Raw genomic sequence first — 21,845 nt, forward strand, 5'->3', positions numbered from 1 at the left:
AATTGGTCCACAAGGATTTTCTGGACTTGTTTTGACCACCTGAAGGAATCAGGAAATAATTTTTTTCCTGGGTATTTAAACCTATCTGGACCTTTGTCCTAAAATATTTCTTGCCTCTGTTAGGAGATTACTATGGGTGTGAGGGGGGGGGGGGGGGGGGGGGGGGGGGGGCATTGGCGACCGGGTGAAAGGTGAACAATAGGAATTGTCCAGTCTTGATGCTTCAGCTGCCAAAAAATATTTATCTTATTAATCAACATCAAACTTTTCCCAATAACCTGTTCTACCTGGCCACTGATCTGTCAGGAAGGCATTCTTCCAAAGCCTAGCCTAGTCATTTGACCTTGCTTTACCCCAGGCCTGTGCAAAGCGGCCAGCAGAATATCAGGAACGGCCTCCCTGATGTAGTACAGGTGTCAGCTGTGCCTCAGAAGGTAACACTCAACTCAGAATCAGGGCCTTATTTCTAAACCCCACTTCAAACGTTTTGGCACCTAATCCAGGCCAACACCCCATTGCGGTGCTGGAAGGAGCTATTGCTCAAAGTTTATTCCTCAGCCAGCACCACACGCAGATAGTTTGATCATTCTCACACTTTTGTTTGTGGGGGCTTGCAGTTTATAATGAGCTGCTACATTAACAACATTGCAACATTGACTGCAGGTCAAAGAGTCCTCCAGTGGTTGGGCAGCAGGTTGGGACATCCAAACCTGCTCGAAATGAGAGTTTGCTCTTTACTGCTCTCGATTTCTCTCAGGAAAATTCCACTACTACAATGAGCCTAACCCTCTCTGTGTACAGAGCAAACAGCAGTACTCACACAACAGAGAATACTGCATTTAATAGAGAATCATGACATCTGCCCATTGTAAGTGTGATAACACAATCGTTTCATGCGTAATGACATTACAGCAAGCCACACACAGTGATATTTTGTTCAAAATGGATTCTGTCACTCAGTTGCCTGTCGACACAAACTCGGCAAGTGTTACTGACCTCAAAAGCAGATGATTTGGATGATGTTCATACTGAGTGTACAGCTGCGGCACTGTGGGGAAATGCAGCAATTCCTCTGGTTAAGTTGTTTCTTAACACTCTTCTCACTGATAACGCTGGGTAGATTGTGAATCTGCTCCTTTTGAAGTACAAAAGGAGCTCCCCCCCCCCCCCCCCCCCCCCCCCAACACCGCTCCACCCCCACCTTCTGTTTAAATAGATTTGGTATCTGTCTCACTCTTTCAGTCATAAATCTTGCTCTAATTGCCGGTGTCGAACATGGCAAGAGAAAATAAAGCTTAGCCGGCTAAACATTATCAGCGATGATACCCATTGCAATGCCTATCTGATAAGACCCTCGCTTTGTGTAGACGTGTTTCTCCATTCACTTCCTTGTCATTGAGTTACTGTGTTCAGAGTGAGCTGTACTCCTCCTATTATCCTCATTTTCCTCTAGTCCACTTGAATGAGTGACCTAAAGTGGTCTGCCCTTTTGTCCTGTGTGTAGTGATCTCTACATGTGCATGTACACCAGGGGTTAATGTGTCATCAGTAGCACCACATGATCACTAGAGGGCCGGACCAACAGGGGTATAAAAGGCAACCGCATTGGGTCTCTGGGTCTCTCTCTTGGGTCACTGTGTCACTGTGACCAGGGCAATAGCAGACTAGTTCAGATGGCTAGTGGAGTTACGTATAGTTACCGTAGTTAGATCTTGTTAACCCTATCACAAGTATCAAAGTCAAAGTAAAGAACACATGCAATTATTGTTATAGTTACTCAATAAACCTTCTGTTACTACTGGGCAAGTTCGAGTCTTCTTCATCGAGATTCAGAAGACCTAATCACTACCCAAGGTTTGAGTAGCACATGTTACCTACCACACAGGTAACAAAACATCGTACCAGGCATGTTGGCTTTAACAGAAGTAATTAGATTAGGTTAGACAAAAAGAGAAGAAAATTCAGACCGGATATTCGACTGTGGAAGACTGCAGCAAATGGATCCTTGGCGACTAACTATGGGACTCACTGAACCTCTAGGGCAGCTGGAAACAACTGGTAAGTTAAGTAATGACTGGAAAAGATTTGAACAGATAGTCCAAATATTTATCGCAGCTAATGATTTAAGCCCGGTCTCTGACGCAATGAAAATAGCACTACTACTCTCAATAGGAGGGTGTGAAACTAGAGAAATCTGTAATTGCTTTAATTACTTAGAAGGTGAAGACAACACCAAATTAGAAGTAATACTCAAAAAATTTGATGATCACTGTACGAGTCAGTCTGGTGAGATGCTGGAAAGATTTAACTCTTGTCATAAATGCCAGAGAAACGGAGGGCCCATCACTGATTTTATTACAAAACTCAAGTTAATACGTCAAGGCTGTGAATATGCTGATTTCAGAGACACTATGATAATGGATCAATTAATTTCTGGACTATCTGACAAAAATCTGAAGGAAGAACTTTCACAAGATAAGTATCTAACTCTAGAAACTGCTATATAAAAATGCCTTGCTTATGAACAAAAACAAAATCAATACTGTGAGTCTTTACAAACACAGAATCAGTATCTAGAAAACAAAATCGGTAAAAATGGCGTCAACACTCATCACGAGGCAGAGCCAGGATCTCACTCGATGCAACAGCACTTTTTGATTGGCAGCCATCTTGATCCTCGACGTAAATGCGCACTTCTCAAAAAGAAGGAAAACAGCAAAATATACTCGAGAAGCCGTGCAGGCACAGATGCGAAAAGAGCGCACAGTAAAGGAATTGCGCTGGTGCAATTGATTCCTACGCATGACGTCACGAGCGTCATGACGTCAGAGGACCCGGACCACGCCCACTTAAAAGGGAAATGCACGGAAATGAACAAAAAGAAATGTAAAGCTGCAAAACCCAATTTTCGTACCTCAAAAGACAGAACAATGCCCAAACTTACACCAGCAGTTGAAAATAACTTTCACAACACCCTGGGGCAAGAGCACAATGACAAATCTGAAACCCAAGAAGATGATTTGTTCATTGAACATGAAGAGAACATAACAACTCCGAAATGAAAAGAGATGATTTGTCTACCAAACAATACACACAATACAACTCAGACATGGCTGAGTTATTCGGATATGCTGATCACAGCATCAGCAACACAGTTGCAAAGCTCAACACAACTCTACTCATGGTAGATGAATCCAATACCGTGATGCCATGGCAGATCGTCGATACATCAGATGACAGCAATACCCAAGAAGAAGACAATGCCATACAGAGAGCAGAGATCACCTCTACAGCGAGAACACTGCATGACTCCACAGAGAGAGCGATAACAGACTCCATAGGGAGAGCGATGAAAGACTCCACAGCGACAGCAATGAAGGACTCCGCAGAGAGAGTGATGAAAGACTCCACAGAAAGAGCGATGAAAGATTCCACAGAGAGAGCGATGAAAGACTCCATAGAGAGAGCGATGAAAGACTCCCAGAGAGAGCGATGAAGGACTCCACAGAGCGAACGATGAAAGACTCCACAGAGAGAGTGATGACAGACTCCACAGGGAGAGCGATGAATGACTCCACAGAGAACGCGATGAAAGACTCCACACAGAGAGCGACAAAAGCCTCCACAAAAAGAGTGACGCAAGCCTCCACAGACAGCTCGGTGACAGACAAAAAAATGGAAGCAAGCAAACACTCCATACATGAACAAGACTATGAAAGTCTACCAAGCTCATGTGAACAACAAAAAGACTATAACAGTCTATCCAGCTTATTTGAGCCACTAGAACCCAACTCATTTAACCAACAAGAAGACAGCCTACCCAGCTTATTTAAGTCACCAGAAGAAGACTATGAAAGTCTACCCAGCTCATTTAACCAACAAGAAGATACTGAATGTCTACCCACTGTATGTGAGACAAGTGACGAAGAAATCACAATTCCCATACAGGATGCACAGGATCACAATGAGACTGACCGATCTCAGCTCGTCTGCACAGAAGCACTCAACAATCAGAGGAGGGCTACTCATGAGTCCAGAGAGACCATGTCAATTGAAATCTTGAAGATTTTGACTCCAGAAGAGGAACATCAAGAGTCCAGAGAGACCACGTCAATAGAAATCATGAAGATTTTGACTCCAGAAGAGGAGCACCAAGACCAACAAGAAAATGAAATTGTGAAGATTTTGACTCCAGAAGAGGAGAACCAAGAAACAAAAGGCGATTCAAACGAACCAGAAATAACTCCAGAAGGGGAGCACAAAGAAATCACTGATGATTCAAGTGAACCAGAAATGACTCCAGGAGAGGAGTACCAAGTAAGCAAAGAAAAGGAATCAAATCCACCACAAATGACTGATGTCAGCAACATCAATGCAACATCAGATCATTCTCACAATTCTCAAGAAGAAACGCTCAATGTAGCAGATACCACAACGGACACTGGCACCAGTAACTGTGACAATGACTCAAATCATCCACTCAGAACACTCATTGAGCGCAACAAGAACAACAAACTCCACAAGACGCACAGCAGAAACAAGGACAACAACAAAAACAACATGCAGCACAACAAGAACAACAAAGACAAAAAGAAGCATAACAGAAACAACAAGCACGACAAGAAAAACAACAAGAACTGTGACGAAATCAACAAAAACAGAAACAACAAGCACAAGTAAAACAACAAGAACAACAGCAAAAACAACAAAAACGGAAACAACAAGCATGACAAAAACAACAACAAGAACAACAATGAAAACAACAAACACAGAAACAATAGAAACAACAATAATGAAATAACGTCCTGTACAACATGGTACAACTCTGCGCATGAAGGACAATGCCCCAGCCAACTGCAAAACAATGACAAGACTAAAAACATGCCAAGGCATGACAAAGAATCTCACAAATTCACATCTGCTCCAGAACAAGCAAGCACGCCACTTTCAAGGCAGATGACGCACTAGATCAATACCACAAGCACAGGAAAAAGTCCAGGTCAGACGACAAAGATGACATACAGAGTCAATATCACAAGCACAGAAAAAAGTCCAGGTCAGACAATGGTGTAACACAGAATCGCTGCCACAAGTATAGAGAAACAAAAAAGTCTAAATCAGACAACAAAGTGATTCGACCATTCGAACACCTCATGATGACTTGATGGTCACTTAAACACAAGGACACTGACGATGTTCACTAAGAAATAATGACATCAACATCACCACTTCAACAACAGAAGACGAAAGCAACTCAACCAAACAAATTCATAAAGTTTGGACTCACAAATGTTTCTTTAAGATTGAACTCATAAATATTAATTGGCTTTGTATAATCATCAAGATCATCACAACTTGTACATAACATAATTTGTCTACCTATTTCACGCAAGCGAAAAAACCTGAGACTAAATGTATTCACATTTGACGGACTAACTCATTGATTATATGTAATGCATTTGCAAACTGCATCCATTATGTTTGTTCAATTTTCTTTACAACATACAGAAAAATATGTAACATGAAAAAGGGGGATGCAGTGATTTCTATATGTGCATGTACACAAGGGGCTAATGTGTAATCAGTAGCACCACATGGAATGAAATGAAATGAAAATCGCTTATTGTCACAAGTAGACTTCAAATGAAGTTACTGTGAAAAGCCCCTAGTTGCCACATTCCGGCGCCTGTTCGGGGAGGCTGGTATGGGAATTGACCAATTGCCTTGGTCTGCTTTAAAAGCCAGATATTTAGCTCAGTGTACTAAACCAGCCCCTAGAGGGTTACTAAATCACTAGAGGGTCGGGCCAACAGGAGTATAAAAGGCAACCACATTGGGTCTCTGGGTCTCTCTTGGGTGCACTGTGACCAGGGCAATAGCAGACTAGTTCAGATGGCTAGTGGAGTTACGTATAGTTACCGTAGTTAGATCTTGTTAATCTTATCACTAGTATCAAAGTTAAAGCAAAGAACTCATGCAATTATAGTTATAGTTAGTCAATAAACCTTTTGTTACTACTGGACGAGTTTGAGTCTTCATCGAGATTCAGAAGACCTCATCACTAACCAAGGTTTGAGTAGCACATGTTACCTACCACACAGGTAACAAAACACTGTGTGTCAAGTCCTTAACTAGCTAATAAAGCCTGTGTTTATTGCCCTGTACTGCATTCCACAGGTTATTCTTAACAACCATAAGACCATAAGACATAGGAGCAGAATTAGGCCACTCGGCCCATCGAGTCTTCTCCGCAATTCAATCATGGCTGATATTTCTCATCCTCATTTTCCTGCCTTCTCCCCATAACCCCTGACCCCCTTATTAATCAAGAACCTATCTGTCTCTGACTTAAAGACAATCAGTGAATTGGCCTCCACAGCCTTCTATGGCAAAGAGTTCCACAGATTCAACACCCTCTGGCTGAAGTAATTCCTCCTCATCTCTGTTTTAAAGGGTTGTCCCTTTAGTCTGAGATGATGTTCTCTGGTTCTAGTTTTTCCTACAAGTGGAAACATCCTCTCCACATCCGCTCTATCCAGACCTCGCAGTATTTTGTACTTTTCAATAAGATCCCCTCTCATCCTTCTAAACTCCAACGAGTACAGACCCAGAGTCCTCAAAAGTTCTTCATACGACAGGTTCTTCATTCCAGGGATCATTCTTGTGAACCTCCTCTGGACCCTTTTCACGGCCAGCACATCTTTCCTATAGATACGGGGCCCAAAACTGCTCACAATACTCCAAATGGGGTCTGACCAGAGTCAAGTGACTTGGAAACTGTGCAAGAAGACTTTAAGATCCATATTAACAGGGCTTCACTGAAGTCCAGTGTTTGGGGATGATAGTTCCTTAAAATTAGAGTCAGGTAGAGGTGCTGTGAAGAAGCACTTCCCACAAGGTGAGTGGAAATTTGGAACTCTCCCCCCAATCAGCTGCTGCGACTGAGGGTCAATTGAAAATGGTCAGATAAGAGCATCAAGGGTTACAGAAGCAGGGCGGGTAGATGGGAATTAAAATGCACATCACTCATGATCGAATTGTATAGCAGTGCCCTTGGGGCTGAATGCCCACCTCTTGTTGACCATTCCCTACAACCACTGTGCCATTAGCTGATTGCTCCTGTGTAAAGTTACCACTCTTGCGCCAGGCTTCATCCATAAGCCAAGCAGCTCCAGGGAGTGCAGCACTCGCTCAGTGACCTACTGGAGTGTCAGCCATAACTTGAACCCCCAACTTTCCGACTCAGAGGTGAGAGTGTTACCCATTGAGCCACGGCTAACACCCTGGCATCAGGGCCTTTTCAAAAATTGAAATAGTTGCGAGAATTGTTTTTAAAAATGCCCATTTAATACTTTACTGCCTTTTGTAATTTCTGTAGATTTTTAAATGTTTGTTGGTAATAAGTACAGTGATGGATAAATCTCTGAGTGTAGACTTTACTGAAGATGTTCAGACCGAGGCAGGCCAGCAGCACGGTTCAATTCCCATACCAGCCTCCCCGAACAGACGCCGGAATGTGGCGACTAGGGGCTTTTCACAGTAACTTCATTGAAGCCTACTCGTGACAATAAGCGATTTTCATTTCATTTCGTTCACTTCTGTGTCATTGAACAGCAGTACTTTTTCTTGTATTTTTTTCCAATTTAGCGTGTCCAATCCACCTACCCTGCACATCTTTGGGTTGTGGGGGTGAGACCCATGTAAACATGGGCAGAATGTGCAAACTGCACACGGAGAATGACCCGGGGACCGGGTTCGAACCCGGGTCCTCGGTGCCGCGAGGCAACAGTGCTAAGCGCTGCGCCACGTGCCACCCTGAACAACAGTGTTAAGAATAAGCTAAGCATCTACTTGTGCACTCACAGCTATCAGTGTTCACACACACCCATTGTGCGTTATTTTGTACAAGATTGGAAATCGACTGCTTAATAGCATCTGTTTAAAAATAGTGCACAAGGGAATGGAATGCAAGTGAACATGAGCTCCGCCAAGTCTAAGGATATTAAATGGGTATTGTAATGGGGTGGTTATGTTACAGGGCTAATAATCAAGAGGTTTGGACTAATAATCCAGGAGAATCTGAGTTCCATTGAGAATTTGAATGCAGTTTGTAAAAATGCTGGGAGCAGTAAAAGTGACCATGAAGCAGTTGAATTGTCACAAAATCCCAACTGGAAACAATACTGGCCACCCTTACTCAGTCTGGTCTATAAGTGTCCGCAACCCCACAGCAGTGTGATTAACTCTTAAATGCCCTCTGGTCTAGCAAGCTACGTAGTTGTATCAAATTGCTCGGGGTTTAAGGGGAAGATCCAGGAATATATTCTCAGGAGGGAGGCATCCACATCCTCAGAATTAATAAATTAAAAAAGAACAGGAGAGATCAGAAATCCTAGGGCATTCCATTCTCTCTCTCTCCAACATAACTATACACAGCAATCAAGTTCTTGTTAAATTTGCTCTGAGGATATGGGTAACAGTGGCAGGGCCCCGTTTATTGCCAACCCATACTTGCCTTGAGAAAGTGGTGGTGGCGAGTTTTGTGCTTGATTTACAGATATTGTCTTTTTTCAATAACATTGTGGCTTGTCAGGGCACCTCAGAGGGCATAGAGGTTAACGGTAGGTGGGGGCGATGGTGTAGTGGTAATGCCAATCGCCTCGTAACCCAAAGACCCAACCTAATACTCCAGTGACATGAGTTCAAATCTCACCATGGTATTATTAATAAAGCTGGAGTTGAAAGCTCGTTTCAATAATGAAGCAACTATTGAGTCACATCAAAATCCATCTGGCTCAATGATGTAATTTCAAAATCTTACCTGATCTGTCCAATATGTGACTCCTGACCCGTCCTGTGTTTAACTCTTAACTACCCACTGACATGGTGGAGCAAGTCACTCAGTTCAAGGATGATCAGGGATGAGCAACAAATGCTGGCCTTGCCAGCGATGCCTACATCTCATGAACATTTTTTTTTATGAGGTCAACCACAATGTGTGTGATGAGTCACATGATGGCCAGACCAGGTTTCCATCCTTGAAGAACATTGAACCACCAGCAACACTAAACTCCTGGAGGTGCTGACGGTCTCTGATTGGCTGGCAGGTTCCCTGCTGCCGGGGTCCTTGACCCCAGGGAAGGGACCCGCTGATGGCCTGCCAAGTGCTTGGATGGAACAAGATGTGGAAGGCCTTCCCAGAAAGAGGCAACGTGCAGTTCTCGCTGTCTCTCCAGCCAGTAGCCGAGACCCTCGTTGGCTCCTCAAGATTCTGCCCATTGATTCGGAAATGACCTCGCAAACCACTCAGCTGTGTCAAAACTGCTGGGGATGGGTGATAGATGTTGGCCTTGGCGGCAATATCCACAAATTGAATGCTTGACCTCTAGGTTCTTAGCATCACCACCAGTAGAGTGCTGCATCATTGGCATCTCTGTTGCGTGGGAGCCGAATTAGCCACACAATTGGGAACAGAATGGCAAGACTGTAGGTATACTTCCCCTTGTGTGCACACTGGAATACAGTGTTGGCAGGTGTGGTATGTACTGTTTCTCTGCAGCCTTTGTGAGGGAGCAGGAGCTCTTCCTGACTGGGGCAGAGATTCCAGGCGAATCTCAGAGAAAGTAAGTTCCTTTGGAAACAGCACGAGGTCCATGAGATCTCCTGGATTTGGTTTGATCACTTGAGGTAGCAGAAGAGAAAAATTCCCGGAATAGTTCCCCATATTGGCCCTTTTTCTTTTCCCATTGGGTTCTTCACCTCTCCAAGGAGGTGGCATGGATTCTGGAGGGATTGGGGAGGGGGTAGTGGGGTGGGGGAGGGGGGGGGAATAGGCTCTGAAATATCTAGTCATAGTGTGGGCAGCACAGTAGCACAGTGGTTAGCATTGTTGCTTCACAGGTCCAGGGTCCCAGGTTCAATTCCCTGTCTGCACGTTCTCCCCGTGTCTGTGTGGGTTTCTTCCAGGTGCTCCGGTTTCCTCCCACAAGTCCCGAAAGATGTGCTGTTAGGTAATTTGGACATTCTGAACACTCCCTCTCTGTACCCGAACAGGCGCTGGAGTGTAGTGACTAGGGGCTTTTCACAGTAACTTCATTGCTGTGTTAATATAAGCCTACTTGTGACAATAGAGATTTTTTTTTAAATGATGCTCTCGGTATGGAACAAATTAATGGCCCAGTTGGTCATTTTCTGTCTATCATTTTCAGATATTCATTGAACTGTCAAATATACATTTACACCCACACATCCAGAGACATGCAGGAAAGCTGCAGTACAGTGTAAAACAATCCTTGTGGGGGTTTACCGTCCATATGATGAAATAGCGCGAAACACTTTCCCCTGACCTGTGCCATACCCATTTTCCTTCACACAGATGCAGTACGCAGAAGCAAAATAAACAACTATAACAAAGCTAATGCTCCCACCATCAAAGGAAAATATAATCTAAAAGTGCTTCATTGTCAGTTATGTGTAGGGTTCTGTATAGAGTTCTAGGTCTGATTCAGAACTTTGCAAAGACTGAGGTTTGTAGCAGCGTTTTAGCACCATCTGTTTAAACAGAAAAATAGCAGACCTTAATGGATAGAGAAAAATGCAAACATACTACAGTAATGTCCAGATTAGGAGCAAGCGGAGGCCATTCGGCAACTCAAGTCTGCTTCGGTTTCCTCCCACAAGTCCCAAAAGACGTGCTTGTTCACCCGAGGAAGGAGCAGTGCTCCGAAAGCTAGTGTTTGAAACAAACCTGTTGGACTTTAACCCGGTGTTGTAAGACTTCTTATTGTGCTCACCCCAGTCCAACGCCGGCATCTCCACATAATGGGATTTAACACAGAGTGACTGGGATCACATCCCGGAATCTGAAACAATCTAGTCAATACAGCAGAGCGATGATGACTCGCAATGAGCAGTGGTCTGTGATGCTCCTCAGCCACTACTTCTGTCTGACTCCTGCCTGTCTGCTGCCAGCCGCTGGCTCCTCCCCTCCTGTCTGAGTGAGGTTCAGATCAACATTCCTTTGTCCCTTAGCTCTAGACAGGGAATCAGGACGAGGATCTGGGGTTCCCTGAATCATTTGCAATGAGTGGGCCGAACTGTCTGCCTGGCATTGAGGGCCAGTGAGAAGCATTGTGTCCAGATGGGGAGAAGGACTATGTCACTGGGGGGAGTGGTGAAGAATGTGAGGTGTTAAGGTGCTGAGCAACAATAATATTTAATTCAGTAACATGTGCAGATGTTACAAGTGACACTGTCCCCTAACTAACTGTGCCTACTTCACCCGTGCCCATGCTGTGCCCCTACAATTCCTTACACTTGTGAACCTTCCCACTACATCTGGGTGTGTTCCCAGGATGCCCATCAGAGGTGGTGGTGACATACTGCCTTCCACGCCCTGTTGCCTAATGTGTCCTTGGCAGATATCCCCTGGAGGGCGAGGACATAGAGGGCCCCGGCCTTCTGTTGGGGGCACTGGTGTTTTAGAGTCACCCTGTTCTGCCCCTGTCTCAGGTAAAGGGATTCAGATTGACTGGTCACTCCCAGGGTCTCCTGGGTGGATGGCCCCAGCCTGTGCTCCAGTGGATCCACCTCCCTCCGGGTGCTTGTGGGACCCTGGGTTACTCCATGGGATGGAGGTGCAGCCAGAGTGAACTCCAGAAGCCTCAACGTGATCTGGCACTGCCAGTCCCGGTGGCTCGCCATTGACCACACCGGGCATTGAGGCCCTCAGCCAAGGTCCTCAGGGACTGAGCCATGTTTCAGAGTTCTCCCATCATGGATCTGACCTCCTGCCCCAGGCTACCCACTGTGGACGCCATCCTTACAGGGTTGGCCTGGGTGCCATGCATTGCCAGCACCATCCCCGGTGACAGAAGGCTTTGGGACTCCTCCATTTGGCTTTGCAGTCGCAGGAATGTCGCTGACCAGCGCTGTGACCCAGGCTGCTGGCCCTGACCAGCACTGTGACCCAGGCTGCTGCCACTGTCTCCCAGGCAAAATTGGTCAACTTGCTGGAGTGCCTCCTGCCAGCCCTGTTGCCGTGGCTCCTCCGCGGCATCCAGAACGCGGCTGAGAGAGCACTCTGTAAATCGAGGAGCCGGTCTCCTCGATGGCATCATCCTGACTTGAATAGGAGAGTCTGGTGGCGCCATTTAAATGCAATGCCCCTTTCATCGAATTACTTAGATGACCCCCACCCCCCCGGCCGGGAGGTCAAATCAGACGGGGGGAAATATTTTTTCTCAGCTCCTGAAAATTGTGTTCCAGATTGCGCCGATGGGAATCACCACGATTTTCTCAACGAGAATGACCCTTTGTAATTTTTACCTCTGTCTTTGTTACGGAGATTAAAAAAGAAAGATACCATTGTGGATGGACATAAGCTTCCAAAAAGCTTTGATACTCTCAGTGAAATTGGAAACCCGCTCTTCTAATGCTGGAATGTCCATTCACGGGCGATGGGGATGAATGCCGGGGGGGGGGGGGGGGGGGGGGGGGGGGGCTTTAATTGAATTGCTCCTGCAAAAAGCCAGCATAGGCATGATGGGCCGGATGGCCTCCTTCTGTACTGTATGATTTTGTGATACACCCTTCGCTCTGGATGCTCTGCCCACACTTACCTGTGTCAACCCCTCCTTCTCACAAACTCCTTCATTTCTGTCTCTGCATACTCCACATTCCTCTAAATTTTACCCTCTATCACCATCAAGATTCGCTTGAGTCATTGAAATTCTGCACTGTAAACTGGAATGGGAAAGGGGATGCAATGGGAAAGGGGGGATTGCAGGGGAAAGGGGGGATTGCAATGGGAAGGGGGGATTGCAATGGGAAAGGAGGGATTGCAATGGGAAAGGGGGATTGCAATGGGAAAGGAGGGATTGCAATGGGAAAGGGGGATTGCAATGGGAAAGGGGGATTGCAATGGGAAAGGAGGGATTGCAATGGGAAAGGGGGATTGCAATAGGACAGGGGGATTGCAATGGGAAAGGGGGATTGCAATGGAAAGGGGGATTGCAATGGGAAAGGGTGATTGCAATGGGAAAGGGGGATTGCAATGGGAAAAGGAGGGATTGCAAGTGGGAACGGAGGGGATTGCAATGGTAAAGGGGGGATTGCCCCCAATGGTAAAGGAGGATTGCACTGGGAAAGGAGGGATTGCAATGGGAAAGGATGGATTGCAATGGGAAAGGGGGATTGCAATGGGAAAGGGGGATGCAGATGGGAAAGCGGGGATTGCAATGGGAAAGGAGGGATTGCAATTGGGAAAGGGGGATTGCCAATGGGAAAGGGGGATTGCAATCCGAACGGCGAGATTGGATTGGATTTGTTTATTGTCACGTGTACCGAGGTACAGTGAAAGTATTTTTCTGCGAGCAGCTCAACGGATCATTAAGTACAATGAAAAGAAAAGAAATAAAAGAAATACATAATAGGGCAACACAAGTTATACACTGTAACTGGGATAACACTGCAATCGGGTGAAGCATACAGGGTGGTAGTGTTAATGAGGGTCAGTCCCTAAAGTATTGTTGTAGGAAGTCTGGTAACAGTGGGGAAAGAAGCTGTTTTTGAGTCGGTTTGTGCATGTTCGCAGACTTCTGTATCCCCTGCCCGATGAAAGAAGTTGGAAGAGTGAGTAAGCCGGGTGGGAGGGGTCTTTGATTAAGCTGCCCGCTTTCCCGAGGCAGCGGGAGGTGTAGATGGAGTCAATGGATGGGAGGCAGGTTCGTGTGATGGACTGGGCTGTGTTCACGACTCTCTGAAATTTCTTGCGGTCTTGGGAGATTGCAATGGGAAAGGGGGATTGCAATGGGAAAGGCAAATTGCAATGGGAATGGGGGTCTGCGATGGGAAAAGGGGGATTGCAATGGGAAAAGGGGGATTGCAATAGGACAGGGGGATTGCAATGGGAAAGGGGGATTGCAATAGGAAAGGGGGATTGCAATGGGAAAGGGGGATTGCAGTGGGAAAGGGGGATTGCAGTGGGAAAAGGGGGATTGCAATAGGAAAGGGGGATTGCAATAGGAAAAGGGGGATTGCAATAGGAAAGGGGGATTGCAATGTGAAAAGGGGGATTGCAATGGGAAAGGGGGATTGCAATGTGAAAAGGGGGATTGCAATGGGAAAGCGGGATTGCAATGGGAATGGGGGGGTTGCAATGGGAAAGGGGAAATTGCAATGTGAAAAGGGCGATTGCAATGGGAAAGGGGAATTGCATTCTTCAATCCTTCGTCTCAACAAGTTCCTTGTCCAAATGATTATCTGGGATATATAAACACGAAAGTGTTCAGTATTTCACGTTATCCTAACCACTACTGGATTTGGAATAATGATGGTCGCAAGGAAGAAACTGAATAATTTTCATTAATTTAAACCAACCAAAAAATAACCCCAATCAAACAGCCAATTTTTCCTTCACCTTCAGAAATCCTAATCTTAAACATAATCCCGAACCTTAATCCTTGTCATAAATGTCTTTAAACCCAGCTGCTTCGAGTTGCAAGGCAAACGGCTGATCCTTATCAAAACCTCTCCCTGGCAGCTTTACTGAAGGACACCACACTGGCACCTGTGTTTATATTACTTTTTGATTCTATTTATTTCTGGAAACCAGAAGATAGAGCATGAACCCTCCCAAAATAAGAGGTTAGGGTGTGTCCCACATTAAAATAGATTTATGTTTAAAATCTCTGCCCTGTTAATCTATGCAGAATGGAGAGTGAGAACCTTTCAAATCTCGAGCCATTGCACTGAGGGTAATAGGTAATGATGAAAGGTGCAGTATAGTCCCTTGCCCACATTAAGAAAGTCAGGAGAAGTTTGGAACTCTCTTTCCAGGATGAGTTATGAATTCTAAAGTTGAGATTGGTTAATTTCTTGTTACAACAGTTGTAACATTCACCTGAAGATTACTCCAAACATCGAGTTCGACCATGTATCAATAAGACCATAAGATACAGGAGCAGAATTAGGCCTCTCGGCCCATTAGGTCTGCTCTGTCATTCAATCATGGTTGATATTTTTCTCACCCCCATTCTCCTGCCTTCTCCCCATAACCCCTGATCCCCACATTAATCAAGAACCTATCTATCTCTGTCTTAAAGACACTCAGTGATTTGGCCTCCACAGCCTTCTGTGGCAAAGAGTTCCACAGATTCACCACCCTCTGGTTGAAGAAATTACTCCTCATCTCTGTTTTAAAGGATTGTCCCTTTAGTCTGAGATTGTGTCCTCTAGTTTTAATTTTTCCAACAAGTGGAAACATCCTCTCCACGTCCACTCTATTCAGGCCTCGCAGTATCCTGTAAGTTTCAATAAGATCCCCCCTCATCCTTCTAAACTCCAATGAGTGGGATTCTCTGATCCTGAGGCTAAGTGTTGATGCCGTTGTAAACACCTTTGCGTTTCCCGACGGCGTTGACAGGCGCCGGAATGTGGCGACTAGGGGCTTTTCACAGTAACTTCATTGAAGCCTACTCGTGACAATAAGCGATTTTCATTTCATTTCACATGGCCTCAGGATCAGCAATTCTGGCCCCTACAGGGGGCCAGCGTGGCGCTGGAGCGACCCACGCTGCTCCAGCTGCCGATCCCGGTGTCAACTGGGCGCTACAGGGTCCGCGCATGCACAGTGGCACCAGCGCCAATACGTGCATGCACAGTGGCACAGGTGTCAACATACGCATGCGCAGTGGCTCCCTTCTCCACCTTGGCCCCGTGCAGCATGGCGTAGGGCTACAGGGGCCGGCGCGGAAGAAAGGAGGCCCCCAGCCCGAGAGGCCGGCCTGCCGATCAGTGGGCCCTGATCGCGGACCAGGCCACAGCGGAGGCGCCCCTGGGGTCACATACCCCCTCCCCAGAGGCCACCCCCGGACCCCTCAACGCCGAGGTCCCACTGGGTAAGACCAGGTTAGAACGGCACCGGTGGGACTCAGGTTTTTTGTTACGGCCACTCGGCCCATCCAGGGCTGAGAATTGCTGGGGGGCGCCGTAGAGCGGCCCCTGACCGGTGCCGCACTGACCACGTGGTGCCAATGGCGCCCTGCGGAGAATCGCATCCCGGCGTCAGGGCGGCATGGCGTGATTCACGCTGGTCGTGGCGATTCTCCGGCCTGGCCCCGGGCTGAGAGAATCCCGCCCCGGTGTTCTCAACCATTCCTTTGTGATACGATTGCGCTGGCATAGACACGATGGGCCAAGTGGCCTCCTGTACCATAAACTTTCTTTAATTTTACGATAATAACCAAGTGTAGCACATGGCATTAGGGCAAAGATTCCAAGAGTTGCTGAGTAAAGGTGTTAGGATGCAACTGGTCTGCTGCTGAAACCCTCGTTCTTGAATTTGCCACCTCCAGACTTGGCTATTCCAGTGTCCTCCTGGACTGTGGGAGGAAACCGGAGCACCCGGAGGAAGCCCACACAGACATGGGGAGATGTGCAAACACAGTCACCCAAGGTCGGAATTGTAGCCGGGTCCCTGGTGCTGTGGGGCAGCAGTGCTAACCACTGTGCCACCATGCTGCCCATTAGCATCTCCTCCTGGCCCACAATCCTCCAATATCACTGCGCCTCTCTCGCTGCTGCATTGTACATTCCCAATTGTAATGACTTCCCCATTGCAGGCCCTGACCCTGCTGCATTGTACATTCCCAATTGTAATAACTCCCCCATTGCAGGCGCTGCCTTTAGCTGCCCCTCCGGCCTGTAGTCCACCCGTTGGGAGGTTACAGTGACAACCTCCAGCCAGAGTGCAGAGAACAGGTCGGCGAGATATAAAGAGGCTGGAAACTAACGCTGGGTGGTATGGGCACATCAGTAAAATATCAATCAGCCTTTCATCTACACCCGGGATAAAGCTCTCCGATTTCTCAAACCGTTTCAAGTGTTTGGACATAAATCTAGTGAAACCGGATTGACTCGCTTTTAATCAAACCTGTCGCCATGTGGATTTAGCGTGGATTTAGCAGACGAGGATATAAAAATGCCAAAGTGGTCACATAATCTTACAGCACCCATGGGCGCCTTTCGACCCATCGAGTTAGTGTGTCTTAGTTTACTTCCAAACCTCACCCTGTACTTCCCCCCCCCCCCCCCCTTCTCCCCCATAACTTAATTGGTTCTTTTCGCCTTAACGAGTCAATATTCCTTTGTGATATATTTTTGGTGAAATGTATTGTGTGTGTGTGAAACAGATCAGGGTGTTTACCCTGAAGTCTCACAGCAGCTGCCTCCCAGTCCACATTCCATAATAAAGGCAGACAAGTCACATGCAAAACATCACAAACTGCCTTGGGTTTTATTTTCCACTTTTCGCCTTTCAGTCTCCCGCTGTGAGCGGCACAGGGTGGTGTTTGTGGGAAAGAGGAGGTAAATGTGACTCCCAAATGTCTCTTTAAAAAATCAGACCAGACCAACAGAGGGGGAAATGGAAAAGAGTTGGGGTCAGCTAAAGTGAAGGGGAATAAATGAATAGGATGGAAATCTGTTAAGTGGATCTTGCTTTGGTCTCACTTAGCTGTGGCCATGTTTTTGAACCTCCCCGAGGTTCTCTCTGATTTGCATGTTTCCAACACTCTCTCTCACACACACAGTCTGTGACCATCCGCCCTCCCTGTCTTAAAACAAAATCAGAAAATACTGGCGGGGGGGGGGGGGGGGGGTCTCTGCAGGTCTAGCCAGCTCTGGGGAGAGAGAAACAGAGTCTCCAGTCCATTCCCAGATCAACCTTCTCAATCTCTCCCCAGTTATGGGGGTTATTCTATTTTGTACATCTCTATCAGTCCCTATCGTTCTCCCTCTGTCTCTCTCTTTCTCTGGGGCAATCTCATAGATACCTATACAATTCTAGCAGGACTGGACAAGGTAGATGCAGGAAGGATGTCCCCGATGGCGAGGGTGCCCAGAATCAGGGGGTCACAGTCTCAGGATCATTTAGGACAGACATGAGGAGCAATTTCTTCATCCAGAGAGTGGTGAAATTCGTTACCACAGGAAGTAGTTGAGTCCGAAACATGGTATGGGTTCAAGAAGCAGTTCGATATAGTTAGGGCGAAGGGAATCAAAGGATATGGGGGTGGGGGGGGGGGGGGGGGGGATAATAATAATGGGATCAGGCTACTGAGTTGGATGATCAACCATGATAGTAATGAATGGCGGAACGGATTTGAAGGGCCGAATTACCTCCTCCTGCTCCTGTTTTTTTTCTAATTTATATTTTCTCTCTCTCTTGGGGTTCTCCTCTCTTCTATTCCTTGTCTTTCCCTCTGGGCGTCTCTCTCGCTTTCTGCCTATTGCATGTAGGTGTGTGTGATCACCATGTGTACTCATTCTTTCTAACTGTGCGTCCTGTGTGTCTAGTGTTTGTATCTCCCTCTGCCTGACTTTGTGCCGCTCCTGTCTCTCTCCTCACTGTCCTGGTGTGAAGTGGATCTAATCGCATTATCTGCAGCCCCCCCCCCCCCCCCCCCCCCCCCACCACATACACACACTGATCTCTTCACTCTGGCTAATGGGCCGTGAAACAAACCACTTTCAATTGCAGATGGAACTAATTTCTTCCAACAAGCAATTAGCGGGTTCAAGAACAACTTCCTTTGACAAGACTGGCCTCCTCCACATCGCCCCAGACAGACACAGACAGGCAGCCACTACACCCCCTGACACAATCTCAACCAGGCAAACAGGGGAAAGAGCATCAGAATGCCAGCCACACTCTATACGGCTATAAGAATGCACGGGGAGAGTTTATGCAGATGTTTTAGTGTTTAGTCACGAAAGTGAAATTCTGTCGATGCTGGAAATAAAAGCAGAAAAATGCTGGGAAACCCCAAGTTCTGAAGGAGGGTCACATTGGACTGGGAACATTAACTCTGTTCCTCTCTCCACAGAGGCTCAGCTTTTCCAGCATATTCTGTTTTTATTTAATATTATGTATGTCAGATTGCACACCCACGCACACATATCCACACACACATATACACAAACACATATACATATACATACACACCCACCCACACACACACATATACACACACACAAACACATACACACACACACACCCACATACAAACACATACACACACACCCACACACATATACACACACATATACACACACATATACACACACACATATACACACCCACATATACACACTCACATACACACACACACGCCCACATATACACACACACCCACGCAAACACATACACATACATACACACACATATATATACACACACACATATACACCCACACACACACATATACACACACATACACCACAAACACACATGCACCCACACACATTGCAACAACGACTATATCAAGATAAACACTTCATTGCCCCTCAGTCACTTTGGAGCTACCTAAGTTTGTGAAAGTGCTAGCCCAGATCCGCTGGGCCGAACGGCCTCTTTCTGCATTGTCGGGTTATCGACCATGGGAACTGGGGGTCGAGACCAGTACATTTCTTGCAAAAGTCAGGGACAAATCGGAATGTGTGTTATCGAGTTATTCTATCACAGGGATTTCTGTTCCCGGTTCAGTGGCGCTGATGTGAAAACGATTTCCTCGGAATATTCAGCCAAGGTGAAGCCAGGTTGGACTCGGGACCTTTTCGCTGCTTCTCTGTCCCCGCAGAGGCCGTCGGACCTGCAGAGATTGTCCAGCATTTTCTGCTATCGTTTCAGATTCCAGCACTGGCAGAAATGTCCTGAAATATTCTTCAGGATTGGCCCTTTCCCAGCTCAGATGGAAGTCTGACGTGTAGATATATAATTTGCAGGTATACTGAATACCTTCACATATAATTCCTTTTTCTGTTTTAAAAATAAATTTACAGTACCCAATTCAATTTTTTTTCAATTAAGGGGCAATTTAGCCTGACCAATCCGCCTACCCTGCACATCTTTGGGTTGTGGGTGGGTGGGTGGGGTGAGACCCAGGCAGACACAGGAATGTACAAATTTCCACATAATAGTTCAGTATTTAATTTGATCTGCACACACACACTGTGATCCCCTCTCTTTACCCCTTCCCAAAGAGATTGAAAGGGGCCGATTTTGCTCGGCGTGAAATCCCAATCAATTGGGAACCGCGCCGATGATTTGGGGATTAATCCCACAGGAGTGGGTTATGGGGGGAGGGAGCGAGCGCTTTAACTCTCCAAACCGCTCTGGCACAGGACACCCCAATACACCTGGAAAGGCCCCTTTCACGACCCAGTCTGACCAAGATCCCCCCCCCCCCCCCCCGCCCCCCATCCCGCAAAATTCCACACACACACTTTATGGGATAAAATCTTCTCCTGAACATTTTATGCTCCCAACACAGCTCCCCCTCCTCCCCACCCCCCAGGTGCCATAGCCCACTCCCCAAATAATATCCTCAGGAATGTTTTCACCATTAACAGAAACAAAACGGTGGGGGGGGAGGGGGGGGGGGATAAACAGGGAATAAACAAGTGACATAACGATAATATTCACTCCTAAACATCGCAACTTGTCCCTGAACCACTTTCCCTCATCACAGAGTCGCGCAGCAACACGAGGAGACTATTCGGCCCATCCAGTCTTCTGCTAGCTCTGTGAAAGAGGTGTCCAATTACCCCCCCCCCCCCCACCCCCACCCCCACCCCATGATCTTTCCCCTCTCCCCATAGCCCTGCAATTTTTTTGTTCCTTTCCTCCCCACCCCCAAGGAGATCCAATTTGGGGAATTTTTATTGGAATTTGCTTCTCTTTCTGCTCATTCCGAATAATTCCAGCTCTGTGTAAAAACAGTGTCCCTGTTACCTGCAAACTCTTCAAATCCGCCCCCCCCCCCCGCCTTTAACCGTCCCCCTGCTCCCCACGTTCCCAATTTGAAGGAATTGAACATGTTAATTTCACTGCAATGGAAGCCTAATTGTGACAATATTATTATTAATTTAGTGGCACTTTGAGCTGCCACTTGTTCGGATTGAATTGCTGCCAGTTAATAATCCCCCCCCCCCCCCCCCCCCCCCGCGAGTTGCTGCTTCCCTTTAAAACCTTCCCCGGAGTTGCACAAAGTTTTGTCAATTTCAAAGCCATTTCAGGCTGTTGCTTTTTACTGAAACTGAAAGTTGTTTTTTTTCTTTTTGCGGTTTACTCACTGCTGTAGTCGGGGAGCCTGGGGATCATCATGCCGGCTGCTTGAGCTCGGAGCCAGTGGTCTAGCTGGAAGGATCCCGCCGCCTTCAGGTGCTCGGGGTGCGGTTGGGGCAGCTGCGGGAAGGCGCCGTACGAGAGAGCCGGGTGGTGGGGCCCCAGGCTGGGGTAGGTGTACACTGGGTGCCCGTACATGGCGGGGATGGCGGCGTGGGACAGGGCGCCCAGGCCGTGGGGCTGCAGGTTGAGGAGACCCGGCTTGGGGATGATGCTGCTGCTCAGTGACAAGGGCGCCACACTGGCCCGGGGCGAGGGGGTGTCGGTGCGGATACAGGAGCCCGGGCTCCCCGCTGAGCTGTCCGGTACCGAGCTGGGGCTCAGCCCCGGGGGCGAAGCGCTGGCCACCGCTCTGGGCGCCTCCTCTGCCAACAGAGCGTCGATCCGGAAGTTTTTCGACTTCTCCATGTCGTTGGGATTGAAGGCGAGATTGTTTTGGTTTTTTTGAGGGGGGGAGGAGGAGGGAGCGTTTGGGAAGGACCCCCCTCAATGTGAGAAACTGGTGGGCTGGAGAAAAGAGGGGTGCCCCCAGCCTGGAACCTGTGCTCACTACCCCTCTCTCTGACTACCTGCAGATCTCCACCACTCTCACTGTGTCTGGGAAGGACTCCAGATCTGCACAACATCCACACTCACTCCCTGCCCCTTAAACACTCGC

General features: G+C 47.2%; 1 protein-coding gene across 1 annotated transcript in view; it reads right to left on the bottom strand.

Moving 5' to 3' along the window:
- Window positions 1-21,595, bottom strand: part of mnx2b (motor neuron and pancreas homeobox 2b) — a 49,144-nt gene extending 27,549 nt beyond the window's left edge. Inside the window, exon 1 of the mRNA XM_038790134.1 lies at window positions 21,136-21,595. Within this exon, the coding sequence (XP_038646062.1) occupies window positions 21,136-21,595 (460 nt within the window). The remainder of the gene's footprint in view (window positions 1-21,135) is intronic.
- Window positions 21,596-21,845: the final 250 nt, after the last annotated feature.

Source organism: Scyliorhinus canicula, chromosome 2 (assembly GCF_902713615.1).
Source record: "Scyliorhinus canicula chromosome 2, sScyCan1.1, whole genome shotgun sequence".
Lineage (NCBI taxonomy): Eukaryota > Metazoa > Chordata > Chondrichthyes > Carcharhiniformes > Scyliorhinidae > Scyliorhinus > Scyliorhinus canicula.